At 34.2% G+C, this 14,731-nt stretch overlaps 1 protein-coding gene across 1 annotated transcript in view; it reads left to right on the top strand.

The window, feature by feature from the left end:
• The window catches only part of LOC134546209 (WW domain-binding protein 2), a 39,416-nt gene that overhangs the window by 2,946 nt on the left and 21,739 nt on the right, over nucleotides 1-14,731 (top strand). Inside the window, exons 3-5 of the mRNA XM_063388822.1 lie at nucleotides 1,077-1,236; nucleotides 3,698-3,850; nucleotides 4,553-4,678. Coding sequence (XP_063244892.1) covers nucleotides 1,077-1,236; nucleotides 3,698-3,850; nucleotides 4,553-4,678 — 439 coding nt within the window. The remainder of the gene's footprint in view (nucleotides 1-1,076; nucleotides 1,237-3,697; nucleotides 3,851-4,552; nucleotides 4,679-14,731) is intronic.

Raw genomic sequence — 14,731 nt, 5'->3', positions numbered from 1 at the left:
CTACATTATAAATAGTAACTACTGTAAAATCGTGACAATGGTTTGATTAGGTTAGCTACATTAAATAATTGTAAAATAGTGTTTATTGTTAGGTTTGATTAGTTACATTTAAAATACAGTAAGTCCTCTATTTACGTCGTACTGATTTACGTCGTTTCAGATTAACGTCGCTAATGTTTGAGTACTCATGTTTCAATTTAAGTTGTCGCCGATTCACAATAACGTCGTTTACAATGACCGTAAATCTTTATTTTAACCAAAACACCGTATATAATTCGTTTATAATTCTTTGTTTCCTTCGGTAGTTAATTTATGCTATGTAGCGTAAGCTACACGTTCACCGCCTTATCTTATCATACATCATGAGGGACGCTTCCTGCTCTTACGTACAGTATGTACTATATATCTGTTTTTATATTTCAATCAATAAAGGTAATAAAGCAGCTGGTTAAATAACCATTCTATAAAGCTGAGAAGTACTAGTTGGACTTGTTTCCCACGCTGTCGGTTGTCATTTGCTGATAAAATTGCCCGTTGTCACGTCTGTATGCCAGCGCTTCCGGCCGACCTTGGGCCGTGGCCGGCCGGTGGCATGAAACATGGCTCATTTTGCATCGTTTCTATTTACGTCGCGGTTTTCAGGAACGTAACCCCGACGTAAACCGAGGACTTACTGTAGGTAATACGTAACCAAACATTAACACCAGTTTATAGTATTTCAAATGTAGCCAATGTAACTTTACCAACAGTTCACACAATTTGAAAGTATTTTAATCTTTTTTTTTTGGGAGGTTTTGTAATTTGCTGATAGACGAAAAACACAAAAGACAGACACCTGCAACAGAAACTATTTATGCCTTTGCCAGAAGTATGGCAGTACTAAAATGAAGTGTGGTGGTGGAATTTTTATTGACTTACATGTGTATATCTCTTAAATTAGTTTTGTATAATTAATGATTAAGAATGTGTGAATCACTTGCCAATTAGAATAGGATTTGAATATGAAAGCAAAGACAAAGCTTACTATCCCTCATACTGGAGCTGGAAGCTGCAAAGTCACTGGTGATTGGTGGCAGGTGGAACTGGAACAGCCGGTGTTCGGGGCGAACTACATCAAGGGCAAGGTGCGCGCCCAGCCCAATGGGAACTGGGTCGGCGAGGCCAAGTTCAAGCTCCAGTTCAAGTCGGGGGGAGCCATTGAGTTCGGCCAGGCCATGCTGAAGGCTGCTCAGATGGGTAAGTGCGACTCACTGGCATGGTCTGTTTGTAGCTTTTTTAAAATGATTTAATATTTTATTTGTTGTAATGTGCCCACAGACAGTTGCATACCATTGCTTGATGAAAACTGTATATTTCAGAAATTACAAACTTCCTAAATTATGTGTGGTTTTCTGAACTTACGTAGTTGCTTAGCAACATTTGTGTTTTTTTCCTCTCCAGAGCGCAGAATGTATGTTATTGGGTTTTCCTTAGAGATGGAAAATAGTTGAGACAAGAGGTTTTGTACATAATAATGCATATAAGTATAATATACTGGTATACTAGTTGCAGTACTCGCCATTGTTCGGTTTGAACACAGGGTGATATGTTGTCCGCGAGTTAAAGCAGAATGGATAGCATGGTGGATATAGAGAAATGACACACAATAGCTGTTTATATGTCTAAGGCATATGATTTTTCTGTTACCCATGGCAATCAGTTGAACGGTTTAGTAGTTTATGCACTGCAGCGCCATCTAGCAGCAAGTTACAAAAAATGGATAGTATAAAAACCTTCTCCAAGTAAAAACACTTTGATATGCCAACTTTCATGGTGATTGGCCAAACGGTGTTGGAGTTCATCAATTTCATACATCCATTTTCATTTTCCACATTACTTAGAATGTATTTACTTTACTTTCACCTTCATTAGTGGCTGCCTTTCTTACAAGAAAGTGCTTAGTCATTCAATGGTCATGTTTGATCTCACTGCCATACTTTCACTGAGGTGTTTGCGCAACTAGCAAGTTTAGGAAAGTACTGGTTTGTGGGTTGGTGGCTTCAAGCTAATGTTGAAATGAACCTTAAATGGAATTAAGCGGTGGACTACAAATTAGTAGTAAGTAAAATTGTGCTGCACATTTGTACACAATATAACAGCTGCACAGAGGTAGTTTCATATGTGCTTGAATCCTAGCTTCCATATTAAAAATACATTAATACTTAAGACTTGTTGCATGTTTTTTTTATTATCATTAGTAGCAGAATTCAGGCAAAGAGTTGTTGGAAAGTACATGAGTAGATGGTAGTGGTTTAGCTTCGGTACTCATTACATTCCAAAATTTAATGACATCTAATTAGTTCAGAATAGCACCAATAGTTATAAATTTGTGTTTTTTTGCTGTGATATGGATATTGAAGGAAAAAAACAATGCATGACATTGCATTCATAACAAGTTTATAAGTGTTAACTGTAATTAGAAAAGTATTTCATTAATTTACTAACTGGTTTAAAACTGATACCATATTTTCGAAACTGTGTGTATGTGTACACACACACATATATATATATGCACACACACACCCTCTTTTATCGTATAATCGTCGCACCTATATTTTAGGGCGTCAAAATTTGGATAAAATCTTCTCGCGTGAACCTCACATGATGTTTTTGGTCCCGCTATTAGATTCCAAGCCCTTTGTGTGGGTATTTTTTCCGTATAAAACAATGTATTTTAAAGTAATAATCTAATATTTATTCGGACATTACCACTTATTTAATTAACGGAAATACAAAGTTGTCTGATGTGTAAATTTTCTTTTAAAGACTTTTTAAACGTTATAATCTTTATCTGTCCGTTTGCATCGCCGCGGTATACCACTTAAAAACATGTAGCCAGCGCTAGTTGGCATCATTTATGTTTGGTTATGTTGTTGTTGCTTCCCGTATAGAGCGCACACACGTAGTCGAATATCAATATATCGCCGATTGCATGCAACGTGTGCTCTCTGTCGAGTGACCGGTTAACTACATCTGATGGCCCACACTCTTTCGTGGTGTGTACTACAACGCTCGCATTGGGGTCACCGATTTTGTTTTTCTATTTAAAGTTGAAGAAAGGTTTCTGTTGCATGACTTATTAATTTAAATTGTTTGGCGTGCTCTTTTATACTTCACTTTTTAAATAAATGAACTTACCATGAATGGGTTTTGTTTTTATGAATAACTTTATCTAAAAAAAAATATTTTCTCGCATAAACTTGATTTTAGTATAAAACATGTGAAGATTATGCGATAAAACACAGTATACACTTTTTTTGCTAGTTAAAAAAAAAAGTAATGTATTTTAAGTAAAGACGACTCCTCCTTCTGGCTACATTTAGGATTGTCAGTCTGCAGTACTCTACCACATTCTAACACAGCAAACTAAAATTAATTTGAGAAACTCAATGTATTTGTTATCAAGCATCAACACATATGGGTGTTAAAAAATCACGTTCAGACACGCAGACTCCATAAATAAAAAAAATACATTATATAGAACTATCTATAATAATAAACACGTATATAATATAGGTAAATCTTTTTGTATTTAGCTATAGTTAATCACCTGAATACATATTAGTTTTGAAATCACCCAGTTGCTGGATTTTTGAATAATTTTCCTGTGAAGTTCATTGATGGAGTTGGCACCAGTGAAGGTTGGGCTTTGCGCTAGCTTCAAGGGGAGGCCTGCCCGGAGACGCCCCGCCACCTTACACGCCACCAACGGGACCGTGGTACGCCGCCCCGCCCCCGGCTTACGCGCCCCCACCGACAGGCTACTACGGTTGGGTTCCCCCCACACACGTCTTCCCAGACACTCCGCCAGGTGAGTTCCGGCGCTTCCTTTTTACTAGGTGTCCACATTCTGAAAGTCAGGAAGTGAATTAATCTGGGAATTCACTTGAGAAAGTGATAGTAATTTAGCGGGAAATGTCATCCTCCAGTATGCCATCACCCAAACTGTGATAGCATTTTATTCTTCTTTTTTCAGATGGTGTTTTAGTGCATATTCTTAAACACAAAAAATATCATATGCAAGTTTCTGTTTGAATTTAAATTTTTGTATGGAAATAAATATAGTGTGGAGATACTGGACTAGTTACGGGAATGGTGGAGGCTGGATTTTCTTAATTTCTTTTAGAATTTTGCAAAATATGTAAATGATTTAGAATAACATATTAAGAAGAATATTAAATTTTCATCAGGGAAAAGTGTGAGAAATTTAATTACAGATTTGTGTGGACATGTGGATACCCTGTTCCCTTGTGATTGTTCTTAACAGTAAAAAAATTTCAATTTAAAATGAGTTAAGTCTAGCAGCATTCCTGCCAATTTACAGTTAAAAAAACTTAATGTAGTAATTAGTAACTTCAATACTTTTGAAAGTTCAGCTAGTTGACTTCATTTTAGTCTACTTGCCTTTGCAAAATACATATTTAAGGGCTTTAGATGTTTTACTATTACAATTTCCTGTTAGTATTTGAATGTGAAATGAACATTCCATGCTCAATGAGTATTTGTCTTGCAGCAAACACTGTATTCATGACGGACATGCCTCCACCGTACCCTGGCATCAACGGCTACAATGGCTATGCAGCAGCGGCAGCTCCACCAACGGGTGCCATGGGCTTCACACACCCAAGTGCTCCTCAAGGTGAGTCTCTTCAGTTAAACTAACGTGATAAATGAAACTGTCAGTAAATAGGCCAAGCTCGTACAGTGCATTCGGGCTAATCTTCACATTTAGGAATATACTTCTGATTATTGTTGTTGACTGCTGCAAAAAATTATACTTAAACCTACCTTGTCCACACTTCAACAAGAATTCTAAAGTGTAATACATATATAAGACACACAGACTTTGTAGTCATCACTTTAAAATTTGGCTGTATTTTGCAATTCCTCCAGTAACTGTTAGTAACGGTTCATTCTTTTTAATGTAGACTTTGTGTTTATGTTATCACTAACTCATCTTAAATGCTGTTGAGATGCTTTTGAACAAGAATTAAAATTCGTTCTAATTCGTGCTTAATTATGTGCAGAGACTTGAGGCCAAGATTACAGTGGATCTGAGTTGCTTGGGTACTGACAGCATCTGTTGTGCTTATAAATAGCGTGGGTATGGAAAGCTTTAGAAAGTTGAAGTCGTATTGAAAAAAAAAGCTAATTTTTACTTTGTTTCCTGGAAAAATAAAAATAAATAAGTTGACTGTTGGGAAGATTTTTACCAAGCGCAGAATACGCGTGAAGCTGGATTTAAAGCCGTTTGTGCCTTAAATAAAATATTGCTCAGCTTTTAGCATGCTAACTTCCGCATATGGTGATGTTTGTGACAGTTGAGCCTATCTAACTAAAAAAAAGTTTACTCATGTGTCAAAGGAGTAAAACAGTCTGTACGTTTTGCACAAGCATGCAGGCGTTGAAAGGAAAATATTTTTGGAAGGTGCTTCAGCAAAATTGAGAATGGCAGCTGCATATTTTTTTTATTAAATTAACAAAATAATTATGAATCCCCATAAGCTACTCTGTTCATATTTAGCTGTCATTCTGAATACAGTGAAACCTCTTTAATACAAACCTGAAGGGACCTAAAATTTTGCAGTTTGTATTAACGAGGTTTGTATTAACAGGTGCATATGCTCACATTAATAATAATCGACAAAATCAAGTATTTATTTTTTACTCGAAAATTAGTCTAATAGAGAATTAAAGAGGCTTGAAACATTCATTGATTTTTTTCTGCACTTTTTAGTTGCATAAATGTCCTTTACTGCACTGCAAAGTTTGTCGAAGGAAGACAAGACATCAGTGTCTACATCACTAGTAGCCAGAACATTTTCCAAGACAATTAATGCTGAAGTGGACTTCACTATAAGAATTTTTAAAAAAATATTTCAACCTCAAAATTAGTGTCAGAAATATATCAGTTACTTGTCATTAAAGTTAAATCAGTTGAAAAATAAATAAAAATGGAAGTATTTTACTTAATTCAATTTACTCTTGCAAAAACAAACATACGCACAATAAATCTGCATGGAAATTAAAGTCTTTTTCAATATCCTGAAGTCTGAAATATGTTTACTCATGTCATCAAATGTAGAGCTGTACTGAAGAAGCCGATTTTGCCAATATTTAGTTGAATCGGCATTTCTGCCGACTTCCGATACGCTTGTTAATTTTCGGCCGATATTACTGAAAAACGAGAGAGACTGCCATAACCTAAAAATCCACGATTACCCTTTTCGCTTTTCGTAGTACTACTGCATTTTTTCAGATCACATTATTTCTTCGCAACATGTTCCAAACGTACATATAAAAATTTAACATCCTATTTTTTAATAATGTTCTTTATTTTTAATATGTCATAAATAAATACATTACAGTCACGGTAAATATACATCTCGGTTGTTACGGTAACTGTAGTGCAAATGTGGTAGCTATCGTGCTTCTGTAGTAATTATGGTATCGACAAAGAATCTTTAGTTCTTTTATGGTAAATATCTTAGGATAACAATTGGGTTTGTACTGTAGTTATGGTACATCATCCAATTTCTTCGTAATTTGTTGTTCATTTGTCTTTTCTTCATATTTACGTGCTCCATTACTTGGCTGCAGATTTAAGTTGATTTTTACTACTGTACTATCGTTACTGTTTTTATGACGGTTTCTTTCTAAGAAATGGTTATTTCTGCAAAATCTTTATGGTTAAACGATCATCTATTATAATTTATAGTGACGGGACCACATATTTTGTACGATCAATGCGGACAAAACGATAATTTGAACATCGGTACAAGCGGACTTTTTTAACCTTAGTTGTATGGAAATTTTGCCGGGACCGTAGAAAGTATACGATAAACACGGACAATTGATACATGCGAGTTCGATAGATAGAGGTTTGACTGTAGACCATTTACCATACAAATTATTTACCGTTAACAGAATTATAGTGAAGCTGCGTGCACGTGATTATAGTGTGCGATTCTTGTTCTAAAATTTCATTTGGTTTATCCGATAATAAAACAATAGTACACTACGTGAGCGGACGTGAGGTTACTTCGTAATACATAATAACGAATATTTTGTATTAACCGTATTGATTGACATTAAATATGCTATCCCAGTCTGAAGGGGAATTAAAAGTGTTCGAATAAACGCGAACTTTGAAATAACCGGTATTTTATTAACGAGGTTTGATTGTATTTGCTAAAGCTTAGCTATTAATAGTGTCATTTAATTTTGAACAGAGTGTAGGTTCGTATATACTTTTTTCCTATACATAAGTTAAATCATATAAAATAAATGTTGGATTCTATACTTCCATGATATACTGTATTTACCTGTGTATGGGTAGCAACTATAGTTTTGAGCATAAAAATGTTTAATTTTTATTGTAAAGGTCACCCGTAAAGTCGGCCATATCATACATCAGCCATTCTACGAAAAGTGAAACCAAAACATTAAGTGTAAAATAATTTTGCTGATTATAAACTTATACATGCTGTATATGATAAAAGTATAAAGTTAATATAACTAATCATAAACTTTATTTTTTATATTTTTCTTGAGGGTTTTATGTTACTACAGTAAAACCCCTTTTTTTTACACTATTCAAGGGGGTGTATGAAAATGTTGTAAAATGCGGGAAAGTGTAAAATAAGGGAAATGTGTAAAATTCCTTTTTTTGCCCGAAGAACTGTTATAAGACCTAAACACAGTGTACTCTGGTATACACATAATTATTCATTATGAGTGTCTGACACATAGCTAAAAAGTTATTATATTAACACTTAAGTCCCATACTATATATATTCTGTAGAGGGTAAAAATTGGCACAGTCTATGTACATACTTACTTACTTTAACTAGCAATTCATACTAACATTAGACATTCATAGGCTACGAATATTAATAAAAATAATACAGATAGTAATAAAAGTTTACTAATGCAAAAGTTTAATTTTTAAATGTAAAAAAAAGAAACAACTCATACAGTCTACCTACACACACACACAAGGTAAAGTCACAACTACATACTATATTAAATTCCAGTTTACAATTACTACAATATAGGTTATGAAAGAGGTTTAAAATTAATTTCAGTAAAAGCAAATAAGTATGTATAGGTTACAAAAAAGAATTTACAATTATATCAACACTATGTGAAAAAATCTGAAATTTTTTGTTTGCTTTAATTGTTGGCTGCTCGGTTCTTCTATTTTTTTGTCTATATGGTTCAGCTGGTCAAACAAACTGTCAGGACAGTTTAACCCAGAAAAAAAGTTTCTCAAAACAGAAACTGCTTCGAGAGCTTCATGCTTGTGAGGCATAGGGATTTCTTCATCTTCATCTTCACCACCATCATCTTCTTCAGGTTGCTGTTCCCTCATGTGCGAACTGACAATTTCATCAATCGATTGTACTTCTGTTGTTTGCACATGACTGTCAATATTGACAGTCGCTGAACAAACTGCCTGTCTGAATTTTCTTCCAGTCTTCTTCCTCTATGCTGCTGCCTGGTTCACTGTCCTCATTTGTAGACACTGTTCCTGAGCTTGGGAAACCTGCCTTCCTGAAACAATTTGAAATTGTTGTTGATGCAACTTGTTTCCATGCATAGGCAATTTCATGCACTGCATCCAGAACATTGATTTTTTTTTTCTTGTGGATTTTTGCCAGCATCCAAGAGATTCAACATTTTTTGGACAATCCTTTTCCTGTATTTTAACTTGAAGGCATGAATGATGCCCAAGTCCAAAGGTTGAAGCTCACTGGTGCAGTTCGCAGGGAAAAAAACAAGCTGTACATTCCTTAAATTCAAGTTTTGAGGGTGAGCTGGGCACTGGTCAAGAAACAGCAAAAATTTTCTTCCATTAACACCCATTGATGCATCCAGAGCACGAATTTGCAGTTCGAAGATTTTTGTCGTCATCCAGGCCTTTTGATTTGCCAAATATTTTGTTGGCAAAGTTTTTATGTTTTTAAAACACCTTGGTTTTTGTGCCTTCCCTATCACCAATGGCTGAAGTTTCTCACTGCCATCTGAATTGCTCATTAGCAAAACAGTGAGCCTTTGTTTACTAAGTTTTCCACCATGACACTGCTCCCCTTTCAAACACAGTGTTTTGTCTGGGAGTAGAGAATAAAACAGGCCTGTTTCATCCGCATTAAAAATGTCTTTCGGTGCATACCCTTGTATGTAATTGGGTAACTGCTCTTGTTTCCACACTTCTACAGTTGTAGAGTCTACACTTCTACTTTCACCACATACTGCTTTATATACAAGGTTATGTCTTTGTTTGAAATGGTCAATCCAACCATTAGATGCACGAAACTCATCTAATATTCCTAGCTGTGTTGCTATAAATAGTGCCTTTTCTCTTAACAAAACACCGTTTATTGGTACATTTGAGGCCCTTGCACCAACAAACCATTCCTTCAAAAGTACTTCAAGTTCCTCGTATTTCAATGCACGAACGTATTTTCGCTTCTTCGAAAAACTACCACATTGCGATGCACTTTCTTCTATCATGTCGCGATTTTTCACAATTGTGTTGAGTGTTGAAATCGGGATGCCTAACCTCTCAGCGAGTGAAACACGAGTACCGACATGTTCGTCCACGCACTTTAAAAACTTAAGTTTTTCGTCAATCGATAATGTTTTACGTTTTTTACCTGTTGCCATCTTGTTAAAAACACAGTAATTACAGGGGTAAAATACGTTTTTCCTTTCACGATACTGCTGACCACATTGTCAATAACAGACTTGTCAAAGATACATGCCGGAAATCCTGAATGTATAAGTTATTGATTAACAGTAGGGATTTCTATAAACTATAGCGCTAGCGTCACATGCTAACGTTCTCGTGAAGTCCATGATTATACCAGTGTTGGCAGCCTGTTAATACAGTTTTTAATAGAAGAGAACTTCAAAACATCGACGAGATATAGCGCTAGTGTTCCCAACAACAGTTAGGATTTTGTATTTCATACAAAAGTTATATCTTCAAAGGTAAGACGTCCATGACAAACACGGGAATAACGAATTTATGTAGGTCATTGCAAAAACAAACAGCGTAAATAGCGGGAAGTAGGTTATGGGCTTGTTGTAATAAACGGGAATTAATTGCATTGCATCAAATGATGTTAAAACGGGCCCAAAAAAATGGTGCAAATAACGGGAAAACGTAAAAAGCGGTAATGTAAAATCGGGGTTCTACTGTATGTTAAGTGACATATCAACTGCATGAAACCTTTCTGCCACCATCATAATGGTAATGTCTATGCATTGGTTAGCTGTGAAAGTTTAGGTTATGTTTCAGGTAGCATGAATCAAGTAGTTTTCTGTGAGACTAATTCCAAGTAAAAAAACCTAATTTTTAATTATCACTTTTGACTGTCATTTGTAAACAACTTTCATGTCACATCTGTAACCATAAACTTGTAAATGTTTGTCTTTTGACTACCTCATTAAGTTTATAATTTAGAAATAAAAATAATCATCTCAAATTTTATAAAAATTTTAGATACTGTTAATATAAAAATGTTGGAAATGGACGTGACACATTTTATTTGTTAACGATATGAAAAGTGTTTATAAGCCAAAACTTGCCCAGTTAAAAAATAAGACAATCTTGAAACCGTTGTTATGATTGTAACCTTGTTCTAGGTGTTCATAAGTTAATACTAGCCCCTTTGTTTTTGTTTAACGGCACCCGACCCGCTCCACTGTTGGAGAATTCCGAGTGTCTGCGCTAGTGGTATTGTTCAGGTAGAAGAGGTCGGTCTTATCTCCGTCTCTGTCCTGCGTGGGACCTCTCTTTCTATTAGGCTCGGGCATTCCCGTGGAAGATAATCTCCGGAGTCCCGTAGCATGAAAGGGGCGGGATGCCATGTTGCCAAACGTAAACCTAGCAGGAGGGGCATTCTTGGAAGTGCGGTCAATCATCCCTGTCTTCTGTTCGAAGACTTCAGCTACCTGCGTTTCCTTTTGCTGCTAGACAAGCCAGACAGTGGCTTTCAGTGTGAAGCGCAACAGCTTGTGGAAGAGTGATAAACATGTACCTAAGCAATAAGAAAATGGTTTTACTCTTTAGTATAATCAAACGCCATAATTTGCTAAAGTGAATAATTAAAGAACGCAAATTAGGAGCAAATCGTCAAGATTCATTAATTTAATAAATGGCCTTCGGTAAGATATTTTATTGGCCAACGATTCAAATCTCATTTTTAAAGATAATGAATGAATGTTATCTAACAAAATACTTTAGCCACGCATTTAGTTAGTATTTCAATCAAATAAGTTTTTAATTTATTTTTGGTGACATGGCTCTTGAAAGTGGTTTGAGTTACAATCAAGACACACAGCAGTATTTTTTAAATAAAATATATTTTAGAGGTTTCTGTAAATAATTATACAGCAGAAAGTGGTTATATAATTTGATTAATATACTTACAGGCCTACCGATAAATCATGTGCACATGCTAAAAATATTGGTTTAAAATAAATTTTAAGCTACACAGTTATAGGCAAGTAATGTTTTTGTGATGGCAGACCATTAATTAACATTTTTGAAATTCACCCTTTAAATAACTCCTGCCCATAAATGCATATAACGTAAACTTATTTAGTAAACATCCGGTCAAGTTGGCAATGAGAGCGGAGTAGTATAGTTCAGTGCAATAACGTCATATCGTCTTATATAAAGTATAATATTTAAATTGCTTGCTCCTGTAATCGGTATATTTGCTCTATGTGAACAAGAGTAATAATAATTAATATGTCAGAAACATTTTAAAGTTTGCAATATTTTAACATTTCTCCGCAATAGTGTATGGACATGTCTCAGTACGTAAGTTTCGCCGTTGAGCAGAATGATTTAAAACAAGATCAGATAGTAAGCAGGGATTTCAAATATGTTCAGCTAAGCCTTAACACACAATTTTAAAATTTATTTATAAGTAAGCACCTCAAAATACACAGAATGAGAAACTGCACAAATATTTTGAGGTCACAAAATTACTCCTGTTAGGCTACATTGCATTATTGAACCCAAACTAACTTATGGATATTCTACATGTGTAGGCCTACTACTATTTTCCTACTTTTTAGTAAAGAAACTATTTTCAAATATTTTGACAGTTAAAGTTTTGTCCAATCTACACATTTATGTTACTAATGCTGGGGGCCAAATCCATTGTTAAAACAACCAAGAAAAATAGCAAAACCAAAACTTATGACGTCTCACTACATTTGCAGTTTGTAATGAGTAGTTTTTGTAAGAACAAGTCATGCTTATTCTTTGAGGTGCCTCGAAAGAGGAATGTTTGTTCTTATATTTGACTACTAGGAATATCTGAATACTGAATAATATAATTTTAGGGTAAAAGGTAGGTTTAATAGCTGATAGGTTATTTAGAGCGCAAAGAGGGTAAAATAATTTCCTGAAAAAGACATCTTCCATTTGTTTAGAAACTGTCGTTTGAATTTCAAAAAAATAAATTTCTTAAACAAGGTAGCCTCAGAGGCTTATTAAAATACGCTGTAATTTTATCAAAAGCCCTAGAGGTTATACTGTGCTTTCACATACACCATAAATAATCTATAATGACTTGATCTTTATGTGTGATATCCAATTCTTTTATTAATTTTTTTAATGTGGTTCACCACCACTTACGTACTGAGTGTCTAAGGGTGGTATTCATATTTATGTCTTGAGCAATTCCTTCGTCAAGAAATTCTTATATGCATTCGTTTTTAAATATTTGTGTGCTATAGATGTTTCTTGAGATTGTCTCAAGTAATCAAAAACAAGACAGTCTTGATGAAGACGATCTTATGGTTGTCCCATATTTCTTGTTTCTGAGAGAGCATTTTCCTGTCTCATAGTTGTTGCTTGAGAACACCATCGCAGGAGCATGTTTCATAGTCACTGAGACATTGCTTATGAACACAAATAAGACCGTCTTGGCCAAGACCACTGCAGACATATCTCAAGCAATTGCTTGTTCAGAGTGCAGTGAAGAAAATGGCTGCTTCTTGTAAACCTCGTATTTTTAAACTTATATAAATACTGTATGAAGTGCCGTATTAATTTGATATGGGTTTTAAATAATTCTAGGGTTTGTTTGTGAATGTTGATTACATATTCTAGTTCTAAACAGACCTGTTTTTTTACATACTGATAGCAGAACGAGTACCTACTATGAATGTGGAAGACGATGCATTTAATGATGTTGATGTATAAATCACTGTCACAAATATGTAATCTATATTCATGACGACTAAAATCAATTAAAAACAATAAGAAAATATAATGGCACATACTGATATTATTATTATCTCTATCAAAAATTTATGATAGCATCGGTAGCTCGATTGATAGAGCAGTTATTTGCTGAGCTGGTTGAGATGGTTCAAATCTCGACACTATAAAAAAAAATTAAATTAAATATTAGTGAATAATGCACAGTTTTAAGAAACAGATAAAAAAATTCTTTTTTGTATCCAATTATTATAATATATTTAAATAATAGCTCAGTAAAATGGTCTGTTTAGCTTTGTGACAAATGTTGTACTTATAACAAGAATAAATTATACTATGCCAAGCAACTTGAACTATAAAAATTAATTATAATATATAAGGAAATGAATGTTATATATTACTGATAAATAAACGAACACTCCATACGGACTAACTACATGCCTGTTTGCCTAAATAAAAAAATTAGATGGTTTTCTTCCACTTTAGATTTAAGTTTATAATGGCATGTGCATTTGCATGAAAACAATTGTCGAGGGTTGAGTGGGAGATAATAAATTACCTATTTTAAATAAGGGGGAAAAACTGTCTATTTTAGCTGTTACAGAGGTGATACATCGGAGGAAAGGTTTTTGAAAATTCAGATTTTTCTATAACTCCCTTAATAAAACCAGTATTGCATCTGTGTGATGTTAGATTTCGTAAGAGTAATACCAAATAAATTTTCATAATCTATATTTCTAATATTAACTGCAAGAGGTGGAAAACAGCTATTAAAAGACAAAAGAATTCATAACGTATTTACTATTAAATTTCTGTCAAGTTATTGTAAATCTTCAAACAATATATAAAAAGTTCTTCTGAAATAATTTCTGTTAAGACGAAACATTACTGCAAGAATAACCAAGTGGGGCTGGAACAGAAAATATATGCCTAATCTTCACTGCAAGAGGTGGAAATAAGAGTTTAAGAAATTAAACTTTTGTTGAAAATAATTTATTTTATGCGTCCAGTCTTCACTGCAAGAGGTGGAAATAAGTGTTAAAAACACAAAATTAACTCATTATAGTCAAATACATTACATTTTATTGCAAAAACACTGAACACTGTCCTAAATATTTGTTTGAAAGCAATTTTAATGTTAAGGACAATTACTGCTAAAGATTCAAATAATAAAAAGGGTTTTAAAAGATTCTAGATTTCTTACTATGTACACGTAGCTTACAATATCAGATTCGTTCAAACTTAATGTTAACTTTCTAAGCATAAAATTTTTCTACCTTAATTTTAATATTTCATTTTACTGTGTATTTAAATCTGATATTTTATCAATCTAATATATGCGGTATCTTATCTCAAAACATCGGATTCTAAGATTTCAGTTCTCTGTGAGATAAGTAGCAGAATTTTTGACAAACGAGTCCAGTTGGCAAGATTCGTGTATGC

The sequence above is a fragment of the Bacillus rossius genome, chromosome 1 (genome assembly GCF_032445375.1).
Source record: "Bacillus rossius redtenbacheri isolate Brsri chromosome 1, Brsri_v3, whole genome shotgun sequence".
Lineage (NCBI taxonomy): Eukaryota > Metazoa > Arthropoda > Insecta > Phasmatodea > Bacillidae > Bacillus > Bacillus rossius.
Note: the sequence above shows the minus strand (reverse complement) of the source record. Positions and strands in the feature narration are given on the sequence as shown.